Source organism: Platalea leucorodia (assembly GCF_965183815.1).
Source record: "Platalea leucorodia genome assembly, chromosome: 20".
Taxonomy (NCBI): Eukaryota; Metazoa; Chordata; class Aves; order Pelecaniformes; family Threskiornithidae; genus Platalea; species Platalea leucorodia.
In genome coordinates, this window is record NC_138842.1 from 7,813,238 (window position 1) to 7,829,992 (window position 16,755).

General features: G+C 60.0%; 1 protein-coding gene across 8 annotated transcripts in view; it reads right to left on the minus strand.

Moving 5' to 3' along the window:
• Positions 1 to 3,718: 3,718 nt before the first annotated feature.
• CEP164 (centrosomal protein 164) overlaps positions 3,719 to 16,755 on the minus strand; it is a 47,341-nt gene continuing 34,304 nt past the window's right edge. For all 8 annotated transcript variants that reach the window (XM_082330842.1, XM_082330841.1, XM_082330839.1 and 5 more), the window contains 7 exons: positions 15,992 to 16,106; positions 14,354 to 14,701; positions 13,844 to 13,910; positions 13,272 to 13,394; positions 7,533 to 12,389; positions 6,860 to 6,911; positions 3,719 to 4,746 (listed from right to left, as the gene is read on the minus strand). In XM_082330842.1, the coding sequence (XP_082186968.1) occupies positions 12,290 to 12,389; positions 13,272 to 13,394; positions 13,844 to 13,910; positions 14,354 to 14,701; positions 15,992 to 16,106 (753 nt within the window). In that variant the 3' untranslated portion in view covers positions 3,719 to 4,746; positions 6,860 to 6,911; positions 7,533 to 12,289. The remainder of the gene's footprint in view (positions 4,747 to 6,859; positions 6,912 to 7,532; positions 12,390 to 13,271; positions 13,395 to 13,843; positions 13,911 to 14,353; positions 14,702 to 15,991; positions 16,107 to 16,755) is intronic.

Genomic DNA, 16,755 nt, shown 5'->3' on the forward strand with positions numbered 1-16,755 from the left:
TACGCGTGTTCATATGCGTGTGCGCGCCTGTACGTATGCGTGTGCGTACGTGCACGTATAGAGAGAGATCTTTTTTCCCCTCGGCTGCTTAGTTAGTTATTTCCCGATGGCCGGAATCGGAATCCCGACCTGACGGGCTTGCGTGAGCCCACACCTCAGGACCGCATTGAAGTTACACAGGTGAGCAAAGTATTCTATCCCATCAAACGTGCTTGCTTTCTTCCTAATTTCTGGCCTTCTTAGCTGTTCATACAATGCTGTCGTACTCGGGATCCCCAAGGGAACGGGCAGAGGTGGTTGCAAGGGCCAGGTAAAGCTTTATGCAGGGCTGGCAGATTTTAAGATTTTTTTTGCAGACCGTTCTGCCAAATACTCATTCTTTTGTGCCGTCCAGCGCGGCGTGAGCCCTGCTTTCCCAGGCTGTTCTTGGGACACCTCAGTGAAAACCCGGGATAACCTGAAGTCCGCTTTTTTCAGAGCTTGACAGATGCATCTAGGACGCGGAATTAGAGCGAAATCTTTGCAGAGCTCTGTTCTCCCTTGCGCTGTGTTCTTGTGGTTGGAATTTCTTTATTCCTGCACATCTTGGGTTGCGTTTCTTGTAGCCGTGACGGCAGTATCAGCCACGTCTGTCTCCCTTTCCCCGAGGAACAACGTGAATTGTATCGCGAGGCGGGCTCCCCGTTCCAGCTGCGTAAAATACGCGCTGAAAATGCCGAGGACGTGAGGGTGGAGCCGCGCGGCCGTCAGAGGCGCCCGTCCTGTCTCAGCGCCTGGCAGGGGAGCCGTTGCCTCTTGTTGATCTCCCCGAGCGAAGCTAGGCGCTCCTTTACAGAAGCGGCATATTCCCTTCTCAAAACTGTTCCGTTTCCTTCAGGTAGGGAGATAAGAGAGCGTAGCTGCGGACATAAGCTCGTCGTTCAGTAATATCAGTGCGTCGGCGCCAGCTTCACCAGCCCAGGGAGAAGCCGGTTAGATGCCTGATCTCTGAATCCAGGAATAGGCAAGAAGCGTGAGGACTTGCTAAAAAGCTGGTTTTCTGCTTCAGAGAGAAAATACTCCGTATTTGTAGCACAGTTTGCCTTTCCGTCTTCCTCGCAGCTGAAAGGTACCTGCCGAAAGGCAGGTTTAAACCTCTCTGGGTATTAACTATGCGTTTCATTTCTGCGTCGTAGTGGCTGGTGTAACAGATCTCTTCCCCGAAGGAATCGGAAGGCCAGGGTTGTCCTTTTGGCCGCCGTGAAAGCAAAGGCACAGAGCCAGTTGTAGTAGACCCATTCGACCCCGGGGGAGGAGGAGGATTAGCACGGCGAGGGGCAGGAGGAACTCCCTCACCCAGTTATGACGACGACGATGACGACAGAGCTGAAGCTTCCCTCTTCGTGATGAAAGAGCTCGCTGGTGCCAAGGCGAGATCACCAGAGCGCGGGCTGGTAGATGGGGCGGTACGTACAAAGACCGCGTGTTCTCCATCGGTTTTCTGTGGTCTCAGCGAGTTGCGTGCATGAGGGTTGCCAAACCTTGTAACAGGAGAGATTTTACTCAGCATGGAAAATGGGGAGTTAGCTTCAGTTTTGTCGGTTCAGTTCACGCTCTCAGTTCTTTTAAGCAACGGTGATCACACTTTGAAATCTTTTGTGTGTTGCCTTGAAAGAATCCTTAGACGGGTGAAAAGGCTGGCGGCTTCTTCCCACCTCTCCCAGATTTGCTTGGAAATGAGCAAGCCACAGGATGATACGCAGATAAAGTGACCGGCGTTACCGGTGACATCACCTGCAGTTTCCATTTCCAGCCTGCAGTTCCCGCACCTCCTGGCGTCGGCACGCCGGTCAGCAGAGTCCTCCTGCGCCAGCTGGTTCGGACGCCTTAAATCCCGCGTTCCTTCCCAAATCCCAGGTGCCTGGGCAATGGCCTGGCAGCCGCTTGCTCTTGAGGAAACAAGCTGGTTGTTAGGAGAATTTCTTGTGCCCATTTTTGAGCAGTTTCGCTGATTATTTGGGTAAGGCTCAGAGCCGTCCTCTGCTGAGGAGCGTCCCGGGTGGAGAGCAGCTTCCCGAACGGGCTGGTGGAAAGGCCTCGGGGATCACGCCCGACGCCGCAGGTGCCAGGGTTATTTCCCACTCGGGTTTTTGCACCGAAACCCCCGCCGACACCTTACCTCCCTGGAAAGCTTTCCTTAGGGACAGACAGAGTTTGCTTCTGGTGAGGCAAACCTTTCCACCAGGGCATTGCCCTTGCTCGAGCTGCTCTGCCTCGGCCAGCAGCTTCCCCTACGCGCGGCACGAGGAGCTGGGTTACCGCCCTGCATCCGGAGCCTTCCGTTTTGAGGCGCTGAGGATCCATGCCAGGAGCAATCAGCCTCCAAATCCACACATGCAGCAGGGTTAGGCTGCTTCTGCAGTACGTACTTTAAAAAAAAAACAAACCCCCAAATTAATTCCAAGATCTGTTCGGAATAGCTCTGTCTTACGCTGCTCAGCCTTTGTCTTCAAGCGAGTGAAACCAGTCCTGCCCCTTCTGTCCCTCTCCGAGATCAGCGGAAAGCGCCGACACGCAAACTAGCATTTCTCAAGCATTTTTCTAAGGATTTCAAAACCCGTTCGGTGCGCGTTAAAATCTGAACCACCCAAAGGTTTTGAAGTCCAAAGGGAGCCAAGTGGCCACCTCCACCTGAAAGCAGCGTCACAGCCGGGCAACCAGGCAGCGCCTCCGAAAGGCCAATCCCAGACTTTAACGAGAAGAGACGAGGCGACGCAAGCGTGTTCTCAGCTGGGAGAGCAAGCGGATTAGCAAGAGAAAAAGAAGAACAGGTTAACACCGATTAATACATCTTTATTGTAATTGGCTAGTACAGATTTCCTTCTCCATCTCAGCAAGAATTCTCCACCCAGCAGTTACCAGCCCTGGCTTTGCCTAGGTTGTTACGACAGTCCACACTTCCAGCCCTCAGCCGTGAGACCCCAGCGAGCCCGTGGCGGGGGGCTCCCCCCACGCGGCAGCCCACAGTGGCCAGCCCGTTCGAGCCACACCAGCCCAGCCCTGCCTGAAACAGGCAAAAAAAAAAACCCAACCATCAAGCTCAGGAATGGGAAGAGCTGGTTTGGTTTTAGGTCTGCTTTACCAGCTGCTTGCGCAGCGCTCCAGCCAGCCCCGCAGACGCCGTGCTACGCACGACGCACCCCTCCTGCTGCCAGCTCGCCCGGGCGCTGCCCGCAGCAGAGCCCCGCAGCTCCCGCCGCCGCAGGGCGGCGGAGCAAACCAGCCCCGCTCTCCTAACGCGCCTTGGCGAAGCGCCGCGAGCCGCGCTGGATGCCAACCACAGCAGCAGCTGAGCACGAGCAGCAGCCAGACACCAAAGAGCAGCACTCACAAGCTGAAGGTAAGCGGGGGCAGCTGGGGACCGGAGCCCGCGTAAGAAGGGCTGGAGAGGACAGAAAGGGCAGCCTGCGAGCAGTCGGGGCTCTACGGGCCCGGCTCAGCAGCTCTGCACAGAAAATCCAGCACCAGACCCAGCACAGAGGCAGTGGAGACCACCCTCAGGCGGTCAGAGCAGCACCGTCCGCAGCCAGCACCGCCTCCGAGCCCCGCTCCGCCGCAGAGCGCCCGCCGTGCCGCAGCGCACGGCACCTCCTCACCGGCTTCTCCCACCCTCCCTGCCCACAGCAAAGCTCCTGTTCCTCTGCTGGCCCAGAGCTCGGTGCTTTCGTATTGCCTCTTTTTCAACATCTCTGCACCCCCTGACAGCCAGCACTCGAGAAGAGGTGCTAAAACCCAAGATAACCTGGGGTCCCGGCCCTGCCAGAGCGGGAGCAGGTCTCTGTTCCGCTTTGCTGGACCAAGAGACCGGGGCGGGGTGGCTGGGTGCCAGCGGGCGCTAACCCGAACGCCAGAGCTAGCAGAGGGCTGACTCGGGAAGGAGCCCGCCTCCGCAGAGAGCGGGTTCAGCCTCGGCACAGGCGGCCGGAGTCCCACCCCATCCCCGCTCTGAAACCAGGGCACCCCAAGCAGCTCTCCCCAAGAAAAGTAAGCTCGGCTCACGGTCAGCACGCGGCTCAGCTCCTGCTCCCTTCGCTGCCTGCTCCCGGACATCGTGCCCAGAAGCTCCACGAGCCGGCCGCCTGGAGCAGGGGACGAAGGCAGTTGTTCCACCCCAGCTCCAGAGGCAAAATGGAGGTGGAGACGGAGGGGAGGGCTATCGCTGGGCCAAGCCAGCCCCAGCTGGGCAGCGACCAGCCAGCCACAATCGCTATCGGCTGTGCAGGGCCCCCAGCTGCTGGGCGTTAACCTCGCTGTGGCCCGACGGGCGGCCACCACGCAGCTGTGGGCGCTGCCGCCACGGACGGGCTTGCCAGTGCTGGGTCACTCCCTGGGCGCCGAGGTCCCATCAAACAGCCCCTCGCCAGTTGTACCCTGGCCCACGAGGCAACGCTGCCTGGGGAAGGACTGACCAGGAAAGAGATCTCGCTCCGAGCAGCGACCACCACCACCAGCAGAGCATCTACAGCTGCACACGCACCAGAAGCTACGTATCGGGGAGCGGGTTCGCAGTCACCACGGCCACGAATCTCGCTGGGGTACGGAACAGACGAGGAGGGACGGCGCAGGGCACGGGTGGCTGACGCATCTACTTCTTCTCCTGCTTCTGCTGCTGGTATCTCCTGAAGTGAGTCTGGATGGTGACGGCCGCCTTCTCGGAAGGATCGCCGAATGACTTGCCCTCGCTGCTGGCATCCGGGGTCACGTTGCCTGGGATGACAAGCAAGCACCACCGTGAGCGCAGGCGCGGCCGCTGGCCCCGAGCCGGCTGCACTGAGCAGGGCAGGGCTCCGGCTCGCCCCCCGCGGGGTCCGACTGGCCTCCGCGCGCCCCAGGCTCCCCGCGCCCGCCCGCAGATGGGAGGGCTCCCCTCCGTTACGGGGCGAGAGAGGCTGGAGAGTCCGCAGCACGGGACCACGACTCCACGGGGCGCATCTCCGCGGCAGAGGGAGACGGAGCGGGAGGCACAGAAAAGCCCAGCCTCCCTGGCAGCGCTAAGCCCTCTGTTTACTCAGCTTTCCTCCCCAAAGACCTCGGCTTCCCCACATTTAATCACCAAGTATGATACTCACTTACTTTCACACACACAAATAAGATTAGAAAAAAAGCCCGGCACTGCAGAGCAATAAAGCTCTCACGCTGACAAATGGGAGCCCTCCCCACCCCACGCTTAATGTGGCATGAGGGAAGTATTGTGAAATTCGACGGGAGCTGAATCAAAGCCACTCAGCGGTGCTCCGTTAAGCGAGCGTGTCACTGCTAAGCACCCCCCGAGCAGCGATCAGGAATCCTGGTGCCAGATGCTGCTGTATAAACTCACCACTGTCACCTGAACCCGGTTTTATTCACATCCTAAAAGAAACCGCAAAGTAAAAAGACACATAAAAAGAGGCCACGCTGGGAATCGGCTCCCTCCTGCCCTGCTTAACAAGATGCATCGCCAGCCATAAATCCTGCCCGCTGCAAAAACCGAACGCCCGAGGCTGGGCAGCCACCGGGGCATGTACTGCCGAACTTGAGGCGGGCCCGGGCGAACCGCGTGAAGGTCAAGGCCAAGCGCAAGGTCCTGCAGATGGGCCGGGGCGATGCCAAGCACAAATACAGGCTGGGCGGAGAACGGAGCAGCCCTGAGGACAAGCTCAACGTGACCCAGCAACGTGCGCTCGCGGCCCAGAAAGCCACCGTACCCCGGGCCGCATCCAAAGCGGCGCAGCCGGCGGGGCGAGGGAGGGGATTCTGCCCCGCTGCTCCGCTCTGGGGAGACCCCAGCTGGAGCCCTGCCTCCAGCTCTGGGGCAACCAGCCTAAAGAAGGACAGGGACCTGTTGGAGCGAGTCCAGAGGGGACCACGGAGACGATCAGGGGGCTGGAGCACCTCTGCTGTGAGGACAGGCTGAGAGTTGGGGTGGCTCAGCCTGGAGGAGAGAAGGCTGCGGGGGGACCTTGTAGCAGCCTCCCAGTGCCTGAAGGGGACCGGCGAGAAGGCTGGAGAGGGGCTTTTTCCAAGGGCGTGCGATGACAGGACAGGGGGTAACGGCTTTAAACTGAAAAAGGGTACATTTAGATTAGATACGAGGAAGAAATTCTTCACCAACACAAGCGCCGCCGTCAGCCCAGGCAGCCCTGGGGACCTTCACCTACCCACGGGGCAGCGAAACCCCCAAAACCAGTGACCAGGCTGGCCAGAGCTGCCTGTCCACTGAGGAGGAACGTCACAGCTCAGCGCCCTGCGGCGGCAGGCGGCCGGCAGCACCCGTCCCAGCCCCGCGCCGCCAGAGCATCGCTCTACCTGCCGTTAGCCGATTGCCGCCCGAGCTGCGCTGGGAATAGAAGTGCTCAAATCCTCTTTGCTGAGCGCTTGGCTTCAGCAGGGGGGGCACAGCCTTAGAGACAAGGGGGCAGGTTTCCCGGGCAGAGGGAGGCAGGGATTTGCACACCCGCACGCAACGTGCGACGCTGGGGCCTTCGCTTGCCGATACTACAGGCTTTAACGAACGTCTCGCCATCCCGTCCATCCTCCGGGCCCTCCCGGGGGTGGCAAGAAGGGCACCCTCCGCAGGGGGGAGAACCGACTGAACGTCCGGTGCAGCCAGCAAGCCGTAGGCTGGGCTGGGGAGAAAGCCATCTGAGAGGGCCTCCCTCCCACAGAGCCGGCTTCCAAAATACCTCTTAATGTCACAGAGACAGCTTTTTTTTGGAAGAAAGAGGCCAGGAAGGGTCCGGGTACCACAACGCCTGCTCTTCCGTTGTGTCCCACCATCGCAACCACGAGTTTTTCCCCCACTACTTGGGCAGGGCTGTCTCCCTGCCTGCTCCACACTCACCTTTCTCTCCAGAAATCGAGTAGATGCTGTTGTGCCGAGAGCTCCTGCCTTTCTAGAGAGGTAGAGAACAAAAATACAGCCGCGTTAGTTATATCTCAGGCAGAGGCGGCGAGAACAGTCCCTTTCAGGCCAGCTGCGAAGCTCTGAAGGGACAGGGCTAGCTTCACCAAGCTTTCCGCTATCCATTCCCTTTGGGAAACTTGAAAATACTTACTGTTGTTCCCTTAAAGAGCACTACAGAGCACCGATTAATTAATTTGCACTTGTGAGAAGTCCTCCCGGGAGAAGCAGAGAAGAGCTCTGTATCAAAAATCAGTTCCGAGATGTGCTGGTGGCATCTGAGGACGTACCCTGGCACGGGCTAGCCTCGCTGGAGCTGCGCTTCAAATCGGCGCGGAACCAGGCTCGCCGGGGTTATGTCCTCAGCTCCAGCCCCTACCGTGACACTGCAGCGCCTGGGACGCCGGGTCTCTAGGGGCTATTTTCATTCCTAAAAATAAGCTTGAACTTGTCTACAAATACATTTCCTACGTTTTCCAGCTTATCCTGCCTCCTGACATCACCCGATTTTCTGTCTTGTTAACAGACGCATGCTGCTCCTTCTGCACCAGGCGCGGCCCTCTCCCCCCGCCAGTCGCCGCGGCTGACCGCCCGCGAAGAAACCAGCCCTCACCTCGCTGTCCCGGCTGGTGCGGCGGCTCTGCGTCACACACTGGATCTGCCAGGGCAGGGGCTGGTACACGAGGTACGGCAGGGGCTCTTCATGGAACAGGCTGGTCCCGAGCTGGGCACGGAAAGGATTTGTGTCAGAGGACGGGAGAGAAGCGGCGGAGCAACAGAAAGAGCTGCTCCTCCATATGCATCAGCAGCGACCGCAACCCGCGGTGGCCTTGCCAGCTGCGGCGATGCTCAGCGCGCCTCCCCGGCACCACGCCAACGAGCGATTCTCATCGCGAGGGCGTGGGGCTGCAGAGCTCGTGGGTAAGGCTGAGCCCCCGTGGCTCTGCGTGACGTACGGGCGGCCCAGACCTCCTGCCCAGAGGGGCACGCGAGGCCGTGCCCACCACGGGCGGCTCTGGGGACAGGGAATTGCAGAGGGCAGGAGCTGGTGGAGAGACCGCAGGAGAGGCAGGAGGGCATGGGCGCAACAGGGAACGGCCCTCTGCAAGCTGCTGATAAACCTGCTAATGCTACGGCGCCGAAAACGCAAATGCGCTCCCAAGCCAACGCCACGGGCAGCGGGCTGAGGACGCGCGGGCGCAGCCCAGCCCACGAGAACGGCCGAGCCCACGTTCCCCACCGCTCACCACCTTCTCTAACAAGAAAACCCCCGCGCTTCTAGAAACGAAGCGGAAAGCATTAAATCCCACCCGCTGCCAGGCCAGCCCAGACTCACCTGTCCAAACGCTCTCACCACGAAAAACAGGGCTGTCATCAGGGTCGCCAGCATGGCTGGGGGCTCCGAGGGCTCCCTCCGTCCCGGGAAGTCGGGGCTCTGGGAGCGACGCACAGCCGTCTCCGACGAGCCAGGGACTGAGACGCCCCTTCTCCGGCAGGCAGGCTCCAAGCCGCTTAATGAGCTTACGGCTTCGCATTCGTCTTGGCAGAGTAATCGCACACTGTCCTTTTGCTCTTCTAATCGCCGAGTTTCTCCAGCGTATGCGGTATTGGCATTCCAGGAAAAGCAAATCCTCTTCTCTGCCTGCAGACGCAGGGCAGTGCGCACAGACCCCACGCCTCGGAGCCACGAGCCCGGGCAGACCTCCCCTGCTCCGGAGGGCTGCTCAGCAGGATCACAGCAAAGCAGAGGCTGTGCTGTACCCAAAGCACCTACGGTTCAGCGGGGCGCTGGGGTTTCTCAGAGCTGCCCCGGGCTCCTCGCCCAGTGGCTGCCTGGGGGGGGGGCAGGGGACCCGTCCCCAAAGCGCCCACCCGGACAGCACGCGTGGCCGTCAGAGACCTCCTCCAGCAGCTCCGGTGGCAGCTCTCCAGCGGGCAAAGACACGCAAGTGCAGATCGTGCACAGCAAGAACGAGGGTGACTCGAGGTTTGGGGGGGGGGGCTCGTGTTTTGTTTTCAAGGATGTGCCTCGAAGTACCAGCCTCCGTTTCTGCACGACCAGCTGATCCACATCGTGTTCTTCCCGAGCCTCACCAGCCTCCGGCTCCGGCCACTTCCCTCTCCCCAGCCCGCAGAGCGGCAGGCGCGCTCCTCCCTTCCCAGCCCTCTCTCCCCAGGCGGGGCACAACCCTGCGCAGCAGCATCCCAGCCCCGCACACCTCCGCGTGCCTCGCGCATCCTCCGGCCGCGTCCGGCTTCGTCTTCTCTTGTACCAGTGGCTCAAATCGCATTACGATCACCATCCCTCTGAACCTAGGTCTGCCAGCGAGCAACGCGCTGCGCAGAAGAATCGGAGCTGGAGAAACGAGGGCAGGTGTCGAACCTCCCCTCTCCCCACCATTGCTGCCAGCGGCCGCGTTACACGTCTGCAGCCTCAGCCCTGGAGGGTCCCCAGCCAGGACACGTGCGGCAAATGCCCCCTTTGGGCAGCAGCAGCCTTCGCTGCAGCGCTCGGAGCCCCAGGACGAGCCGAGTCTTTCATGAGAGGGAAAAATGCCAGAGGAGCAAACAGCCGCGGCCTGGGAGGGCTGCTACGGGTGTCCCAGGGCTGCCGGAAGGCGGTGGGAAGGGGAAAGGAACGAGCGCATCGCCGATCCCGCCTGATTCCCGGCGAGAGCGGCGATCAGCGATCCCGCCGGCAGGACGCCAGCAAGCACGCTGCCGCGGCGCCTGACGCGCCGCTCGGGGGAGAGTCACGGCCGCTGCGAATGGCGGATGGCGAAAGCGGTAGCAACAGCCCACCTGCAGAGTTAACCTCTTGTAACACATCCCAGGCTGCCGGAGAGCCGCTCTGGAGCGAAGCAGCCCTGCTCCCCGCCGGCACAACCCCTTCTCCCCCTTTCCCAGGGAGAGCCCCCCACCCGCGCCGGCAGAGACCCGAGCGTCTTCGCCCCTCCCTGGGCGCCCAGCCGAGCCGGCCTTGGGCTCCTCCTGCACACCGCCGTCCTCCAACCTTGACGTAAGGCTCCAGAGCGAGACGAGCGTTGTAACGAGCCCGGATGACAGTTCTATGAAAAGGGCAGGATGGGGGCCCAGGAAAAGCCGTCCTGCTGGCTGAAGGCCCCACGGAGAATCGCTTTTGTCGTTTTCTTTTTTAGCTTTCTATCTGCCCCTGCATTTGCTACCCTGGCCAGATACTTAATAGAATAATGGTAATAAAGCCACGGTGAGCTGAAGCGGTCGTGGAAATTGCCAGAAATGACCTTGACAAGACAAAACCTGAAACAGCCCGGCGACAAGCGAGGGGAAGATGTGAAAGCGAAGTACAAGCTGGGTATCCAGAGCTACAACAACATCTCAGCAAGAAAAAAAAAACCCAGAGCTACCAACGTCAGCATCGTACAAAACAGGCTCACGTTGATTTAATTTGCGTACAAAACCAGATACGGCTGCTATCGCAGGTTTTAACAGGAAAAAGGAGCACGTTTCAGACCGAGCTATTGCTAAGACAACAGGCGTTTCTCCGCACCCCTAACAGACGCCTCTCCGAACACACAGACCGGACTCCGCGGTGCGGCGCGGGGCACGGCATCCACCGGGCTGACAGCCTCCCCGTGCTACAGCCAGCCAGAACCGCGGGGTCCCTTCTCAGACACCTAACTGGAAGGACTGCCGTGTCTCCCGCCAACAGCCAGGGAACTAGAAGCAAAATCCCTACAGACAGGGCTCGGTGCAACCCAACAGCGGCCGAGAAACCTGCGTTTTGATCCATCCCTCCCTCCAGAGGGCTCCTCCGGGCAGCTGCCCTTCCCTGGGGGCATCTGAGGTCTCCGGTTCAGCCAGAGCCGGGAAGAGCTGGCTGGGATTTCCTCGGCAAGCACGCCAGGGAGACGTTCTCTACCAGCAGCGCCTGCAGGAGGACTACGCTGCGCTTCGTTGCAAGCGGAAGGTGGGAGAACGTGCCCCTGACCAGAGGATGGAGCTCTCCGAGGACAAAGGCTGGCCAAGTAATTCAAAAAAATTCTAAGGCAAACCAGCAAAAAATACATACGGGCATTCGCAAGAGTTTTAAAACGGTGCTCGTCAAAAATATAGTTCTATTTGCATGCAAGCATTCCCCTGCCATGCTCGCAGCGTGAGCTGCTGCGGTGCCGTGCCGGTACACTACGCGGAGCAGGAGGGGGCCTGCCTTGCTCGGCTGCGCACCATCAGCCCCGGCGAGGAACAGGAACGGCACGGAAGGGTGCAGAGCAGCAGCTTACCACCCTCCCTGCAGCAGCCAGCTCTGGAGAGCACGCCTTCGAAGAGGATTTCTCACAGATGGGATCCCTTGAAGTGCAGACTTCTTCATCAGACAAAATGGCAAGTGGTTCAGCATTTTTTTTAAAGCATAAAATATTTAAAGTCAGCTTGGAGGCAATACTGACAAAGACAACCAAACAGCACATTTCCCGCTCAGCAGTACGCAAACCTCGCCCAGCTTCTCCCCACGGGTTAGAGCAGCACCACCTGCCCCCCCCAGCTCCGCGCATCCCACCCCGAGCTCCGGATCCCTCGCCCAGGGCACGGACGGAGGCAGGGGGGCTTTGTCTCCACGCTCACGCCAGGCTGCGTGCCTTACCGGCGCCTGCGCCGGCGGACGCCGCCCCACGCTCTCCTCGCTCTCTTGCCATCCCAGCCCCGCGTTGCCAGCGGCACGCTTGGCGCGCAGAAGAGCTCCCGCAGCTGCGCTGCGCTGCGCAGGTCTGGCCGGCGCGGCGGAAAGCGGGAGCAGGGAGCGCTTTCCCAGGTCTGCCCTGAAAAGCCGCTCCTGGTTTCGTCCCAGTTGCTTCCACCCCAAAAAGAGAGGAATGTTTCCCGAGAGTCAGGACCCGCCGTTCCCCGATTCTGCCCCCCGACGCTACAGCGCTGCTCGTCCTCCCCTGCTCCAGGGGAGCGACCTGGCCCACCGGCAATTCGGCATTGGCTGGGCACCGGCGGGGGCTCGTTTCCCGACGCGTTTCCTCTGGCAGAGCCGCGGCTGGATCAACGCCCTCCCCCTTGACTGGTTACTCAGAGTCCCCCGTGATTCACAGCTCTGGCTCACGACCGCTAGAATACTAATGAGAGAACTGTTGATTTATCGAAGCCCTGATATTTCGCCACTGGATTAAACAGTCTATAAAGTATATTTGGACAGATTACAGGATTGGAGGAATCCACCTGGGAAGTTCGCTCCCTCCTTCCTCCGCTCTCTTGTACAGAGCCTTTATTTCAAGGGCACGGCACAAAGACACCGCGGAGGCGGCTGGGCATCACTGAAACCCAACGTCTCGTGAGGGAGCCCGCACGGGCCCCAGCCACCGCCTCTCCGGCACCAAGCCCCCCCTTTTAGTAGTGGTACACTTTAATTTGCCTGTTTTCATCCAGTCCTAGCTGAAGCAGGCTGGGGCTGCCGGCCGGGGGCTTCGGTGCGCCTGGGAAGAGAGGTCTGACAGCTGGGTGAAGGAAAAGCCCGGCTTACGGGAGGGATTAGCAGGCACGAGCACAGCCAGCAGACAGGACAGGTACCGAGGGGCAGGAGCCAGCCTCCCGCACACGTGCTGCCTTTAGCCCGCCGCATCCGAGCCAAATGGAATTAAAGGGGGATTAGGACATTCAAAGGAGCGCCGTGCTCAGGACAGCGTGTGCTATCGGAGGCCCGAGGGATTTGCTGCTAATATCGGCGTACGCCGCGGAGGAGATGCTGACAGCCCCAGCATAACGCTGTTACACCACAAACCTGGGAACGGCCCCGCTAACAGCGCCGAGGTCTCCCTCATTCGATCCAACGCCATGCCTCCAACCGAGCTGGAGAGCGCGCTCCGCCGAGGAGCCCCAGCCCTCCCCGCCGGGCCACGCGGCCTCCCCACGTGCCGGGCCCACGCGTCTCCGGCCCCCTCGCCTCGTCCCGGGCTGCTCAGCGGGGACTGCCCCTACCGGAGCCGCCCGCGGGGCTGGGGCTGTAGCGATGGCACCAAAAGCAGGCCTCCCAGACTAGGACCCTGCTGCCTCCTCCGTTCTGCACTCTGGTTAATTTGTTTTTAATCCTCACATCACCAGCTCCGACGGCTGCGTACCACAGCAGAGCCGCGGCACCGCAGAGCGGCGCAGCCCAGCTGGGGAAAGGGAAGAGACTTTCTCTGTCAAACCCCGCGCAAAGAACAGCTAAACGTCGTATTCCTCTGCAGAACCGGGCGCCAAAATAGAGGCTAAGGCTTCGAAACTGCTGTTCGATGCTTTAGGGGCCCGATTCGCTCACCTCCTGCTGCCGTCTCCTACCCGCTGCAGGAAGGTGGAGTGCAACAAAAGACCAGACGCAGGCAAAGGATACACTTTGGAATCCCTCTTGAAGTCCTCTAGCCATTTCTTGTTGGTCTCAATCATTCCTTGAATACTCGTCTTGTCTGACTCACGGCTCTGGAACTGGGAGTGCTGGAACAGCCGTATTTGCTCGCTGTTGCACGAGAGAAAGAGACGGCGCAAGTGGGAAAGAGAGGTCTAGGCAGAAACTAGCCCCGAAATGGCAAAGAAAATGAGGGGCTGCTACAGAAAGAGCCACAGTTAACAAAGAGCAACCTCCTCTTGGCTCAAAGTCCTCTGCCCAGCCCCCATGCTGCAGCAGCCCCCCGCTATCAGGCTGCCACCCGCACGGCATCGCCCGTCACGGCAGAGCCGGCGAGGCCCAGCGCCGACACCCTCGGACCCTGGTCCTGGAACGAGGGCTATCAGCACAGCCGCGACGCCAAGCGCGTGGCAGTAATAACTGCTAGCTTCTAACTTGTCTGCTTAATACGTAGCTTCTGATTTTGCTATCCACTCGTTCTATGAAATGCGACCCACAAATCATTCCAGGGAAATAAAAGCAGGACAATGGAACGACAAGGGAAGGAACAGGACCCTTACTCTGCAGGTACGTATCCCAGCTTGTTGTCCAGAGGCTTGGAACTGCCACCGAGTGCCGGGAACCCACCTGGAAAACAGACATTAAACACAGGCCCCCAGAGAAATCGCTAGTCTTTACATCTGGGCGCATTTGCTTTCCTGTGCTAGGGACAGACCGCCCTTACAAGCTGAGCCACCGGCCGAGGACACGGTGGCGTTAAGAAAGCCGAGAGGGTGAACCCTGTCTGCAAATCACAGGAGGCTTCCAGTGAAGCAGGGCCGTCTCCTTCTGCTCCCTTCGCCAGTAACGACGGCTTTCTTGGGTGCCTATGAGAGGCTGAACTGCCCCAGAAGCAGGACGACGAGATCAGCCGTATGCTGCAGTTCCCGGAACGAGGCTCTCGTTCCTTATCTCATTAGCACCCTTCCCATCGGCAGCGCCAGCATCGGACGGGTGAGCCGGTTAGAACCTGCAGCGCTGTAGATCAAAAGTCGCAGGCAAGCAAGCAGATGGACCGACAGGAGCCTTACCTGGGAAATACTTGTGCCATTTCTCTGCTAGGATGCTGTCCACTGACTCTCCGGCTGCGAAGGAGGGGCCGGAGCTCAGCCCAGCGCTCCAGGCCCACCGGTCCACCAGGGACGCCGCGGCGGGGGGCACCAGGGAGCTCCCTGCCTGGAGTCCTGCCAAGGAGGCATAGGTAGAAAGAGGGACGCCGTCGCAGGGCGTCGAGGTGAAGAGCGGAGACCGGCGATCGTTCAGAGAGCCCAAGACGCCCAGGACCCCCTGCAGTTCGCTACTGATACGCTGCAGAGAGTCTGTCAAGTACTTGATCTTGTCCAGCTGGGGGGCAGGCCGCAAATCCGTTCTCAAATCAACTGGCAGAAGAGAGGGGAAAAAAGGGATGACTGGGAAGGCAAGGGAGACGCTGCCTCCCCGGCCGGAGGCTCGCTGCCCACTGCGCGTCGCGCCCCGAGCCGACTCTGATCAGCGTCTGCTAAGCGGGATACAGAGGCAGAAACCTGGCTTTGCAGCCAACAGAGCAGATACGGACTGACAACGAGGATTTGTGCCTTGGAGGCTGCTTGGGCGCAAAGCGGAGGAGAAACCAGATAGCAGGGACAAGACCCTCCAAAGCTGCAAGAACAGGGCCCGCAGGACAAGCAGGATACGCATCGGTGCGTGCGCTTCACCCCCCTGCTCCGTCCCTCCGAGTTCTACCGTACCCTGCACCACGCAGCCGTGAACAGCGGTTCCCTTGCAAGCGGCGAGCCCTCTCAAGGGCCGAACCCCCCAGTACGGCACCCTGCCCCTCCGGCGAGGCCCCGGCGCGGGCGGTCACGCCTTCCTTCAGCGCTCCCACCGCGCGCCAGCTGAGCCGGAGGCAGAATGGCTTGGTCACGCTTCCCACGCTCGTAAAAAACAAAGGTCTCCGGGCCACCAGCCAGGCTGGAGGTAGGACCGATGGGACCATCCTGATAGAAGGGCTCTCGTCTTAGGGTGAGAGAAAACCCTGAAGTTTCACGTGTGCCTGCAGGTATTTTACTGACCGGGGCCAGAGAGATGATCCCAGACTGGACAGATTGTCAGTCTGTTCCCACAGGGAAGCTTTCCAACTTTTCCTTAAGCTTCAGCCCTTCTGTGAGCAACACAGCCCGCCTGCCTTCCCAGCTGGTTACGGGGAGCCCTCCTCCGCACCCGCACAACTCCAGTTACAGGCAACTGGAGGCAAAGAAAAAAGCACAAGCAGCAGACAGAGGGAACGGCAGCAGCCTCTCCTGCCAGAGACGTGAGGAAGAGGAAGGCCGGACACCTGCAGAAGAGGAAGACAGCGCTGCAACAGCAGAGGGAAGAGCTGAAGCCGGATTTTATAATCCACGCGAAAAAGAAAGGCAGAGATTTAAAAGGCAAGTTCTCACGCAGGTCCCATCCCTCTCACCTGCCGCTACAGGCAGGAAAGGAGTTTCTCACGTAAAACGTTGTACGCAGAGCGGTCCCCGTCACGGAGGACAGACCTGCCTCCGTCACGGAGGACAGACCTGCCTTGGGCGCTAGCGAGCACGAGTCAGAAGAGCAGAAGGTGCCTCCGAGAGGCGAGAGCGAAAGCCAGAGCCAGGTCTAAAGCATTATGCCCTGGGCACAGCCTATCAAGCCCGTCAGGCGCTTACGTTTAGGCTGATGCAGATTCACGCTGGACGTGCTGTTTGTGTCCTCAGAGTTGCTGAGATCAAAAGTCACCATCTTCTTGCACGCGGCACTCTTCAGCGTATCTTCGTCCGAAAGCTGGTCAAAAGAAGGAAAACAACGTAAATAAAACCTCCTGTTCTGTCCCCGAAACATAAAAGCCGCTGGAATACCGCCTACCGCCGGTCTCCGCAGGCTGGACTGCGGGGACGGGCATAGGCCAGGTGACAGCAGACTCGTCTTCAGCCCCCGACAGCAAAATCTGAAAGTCAAGAGACCGCTCAGTCTCTGGAAGAAGCACGTGCGCGCACTGGAGGCCAAATCCAACGGCCACGTGAACGGGCCCGTCTAGGCAGGAGTCCAAGTGTTTGGGCTTAAATAAGCCTCGAAACTCTCGCAGGGGCTGGGTTCTCTCTCTGCACCAAGGACAAGCGCTCCACCCTCAAAGGTCTCGTGCTCTCGCATCTGCTGCTGCCCTGCCTAAGGCCCCGCGGTCCCAGGCAGAGCCGAGCGGATCCCAGGGCTCGCCTCGGGCGGGAAAGCAGACCCGAGCCTAGCTCGCGCAAGGTGACCTGCCCTTGCTTTCCCTAGCCGCAAGTCACGCAGCTTTTTCGGGCTGCCTGCTGTATCCACTCTGCAGCCCCACGCTTAACGGCGAGTCCGGTGCCAGCAGCAGAGGGAAGGCTCAGCGTTTGCCATCTTGGCCAAGATACAGACAGTTAACGAGACATCTAAGCATCCTGATGTG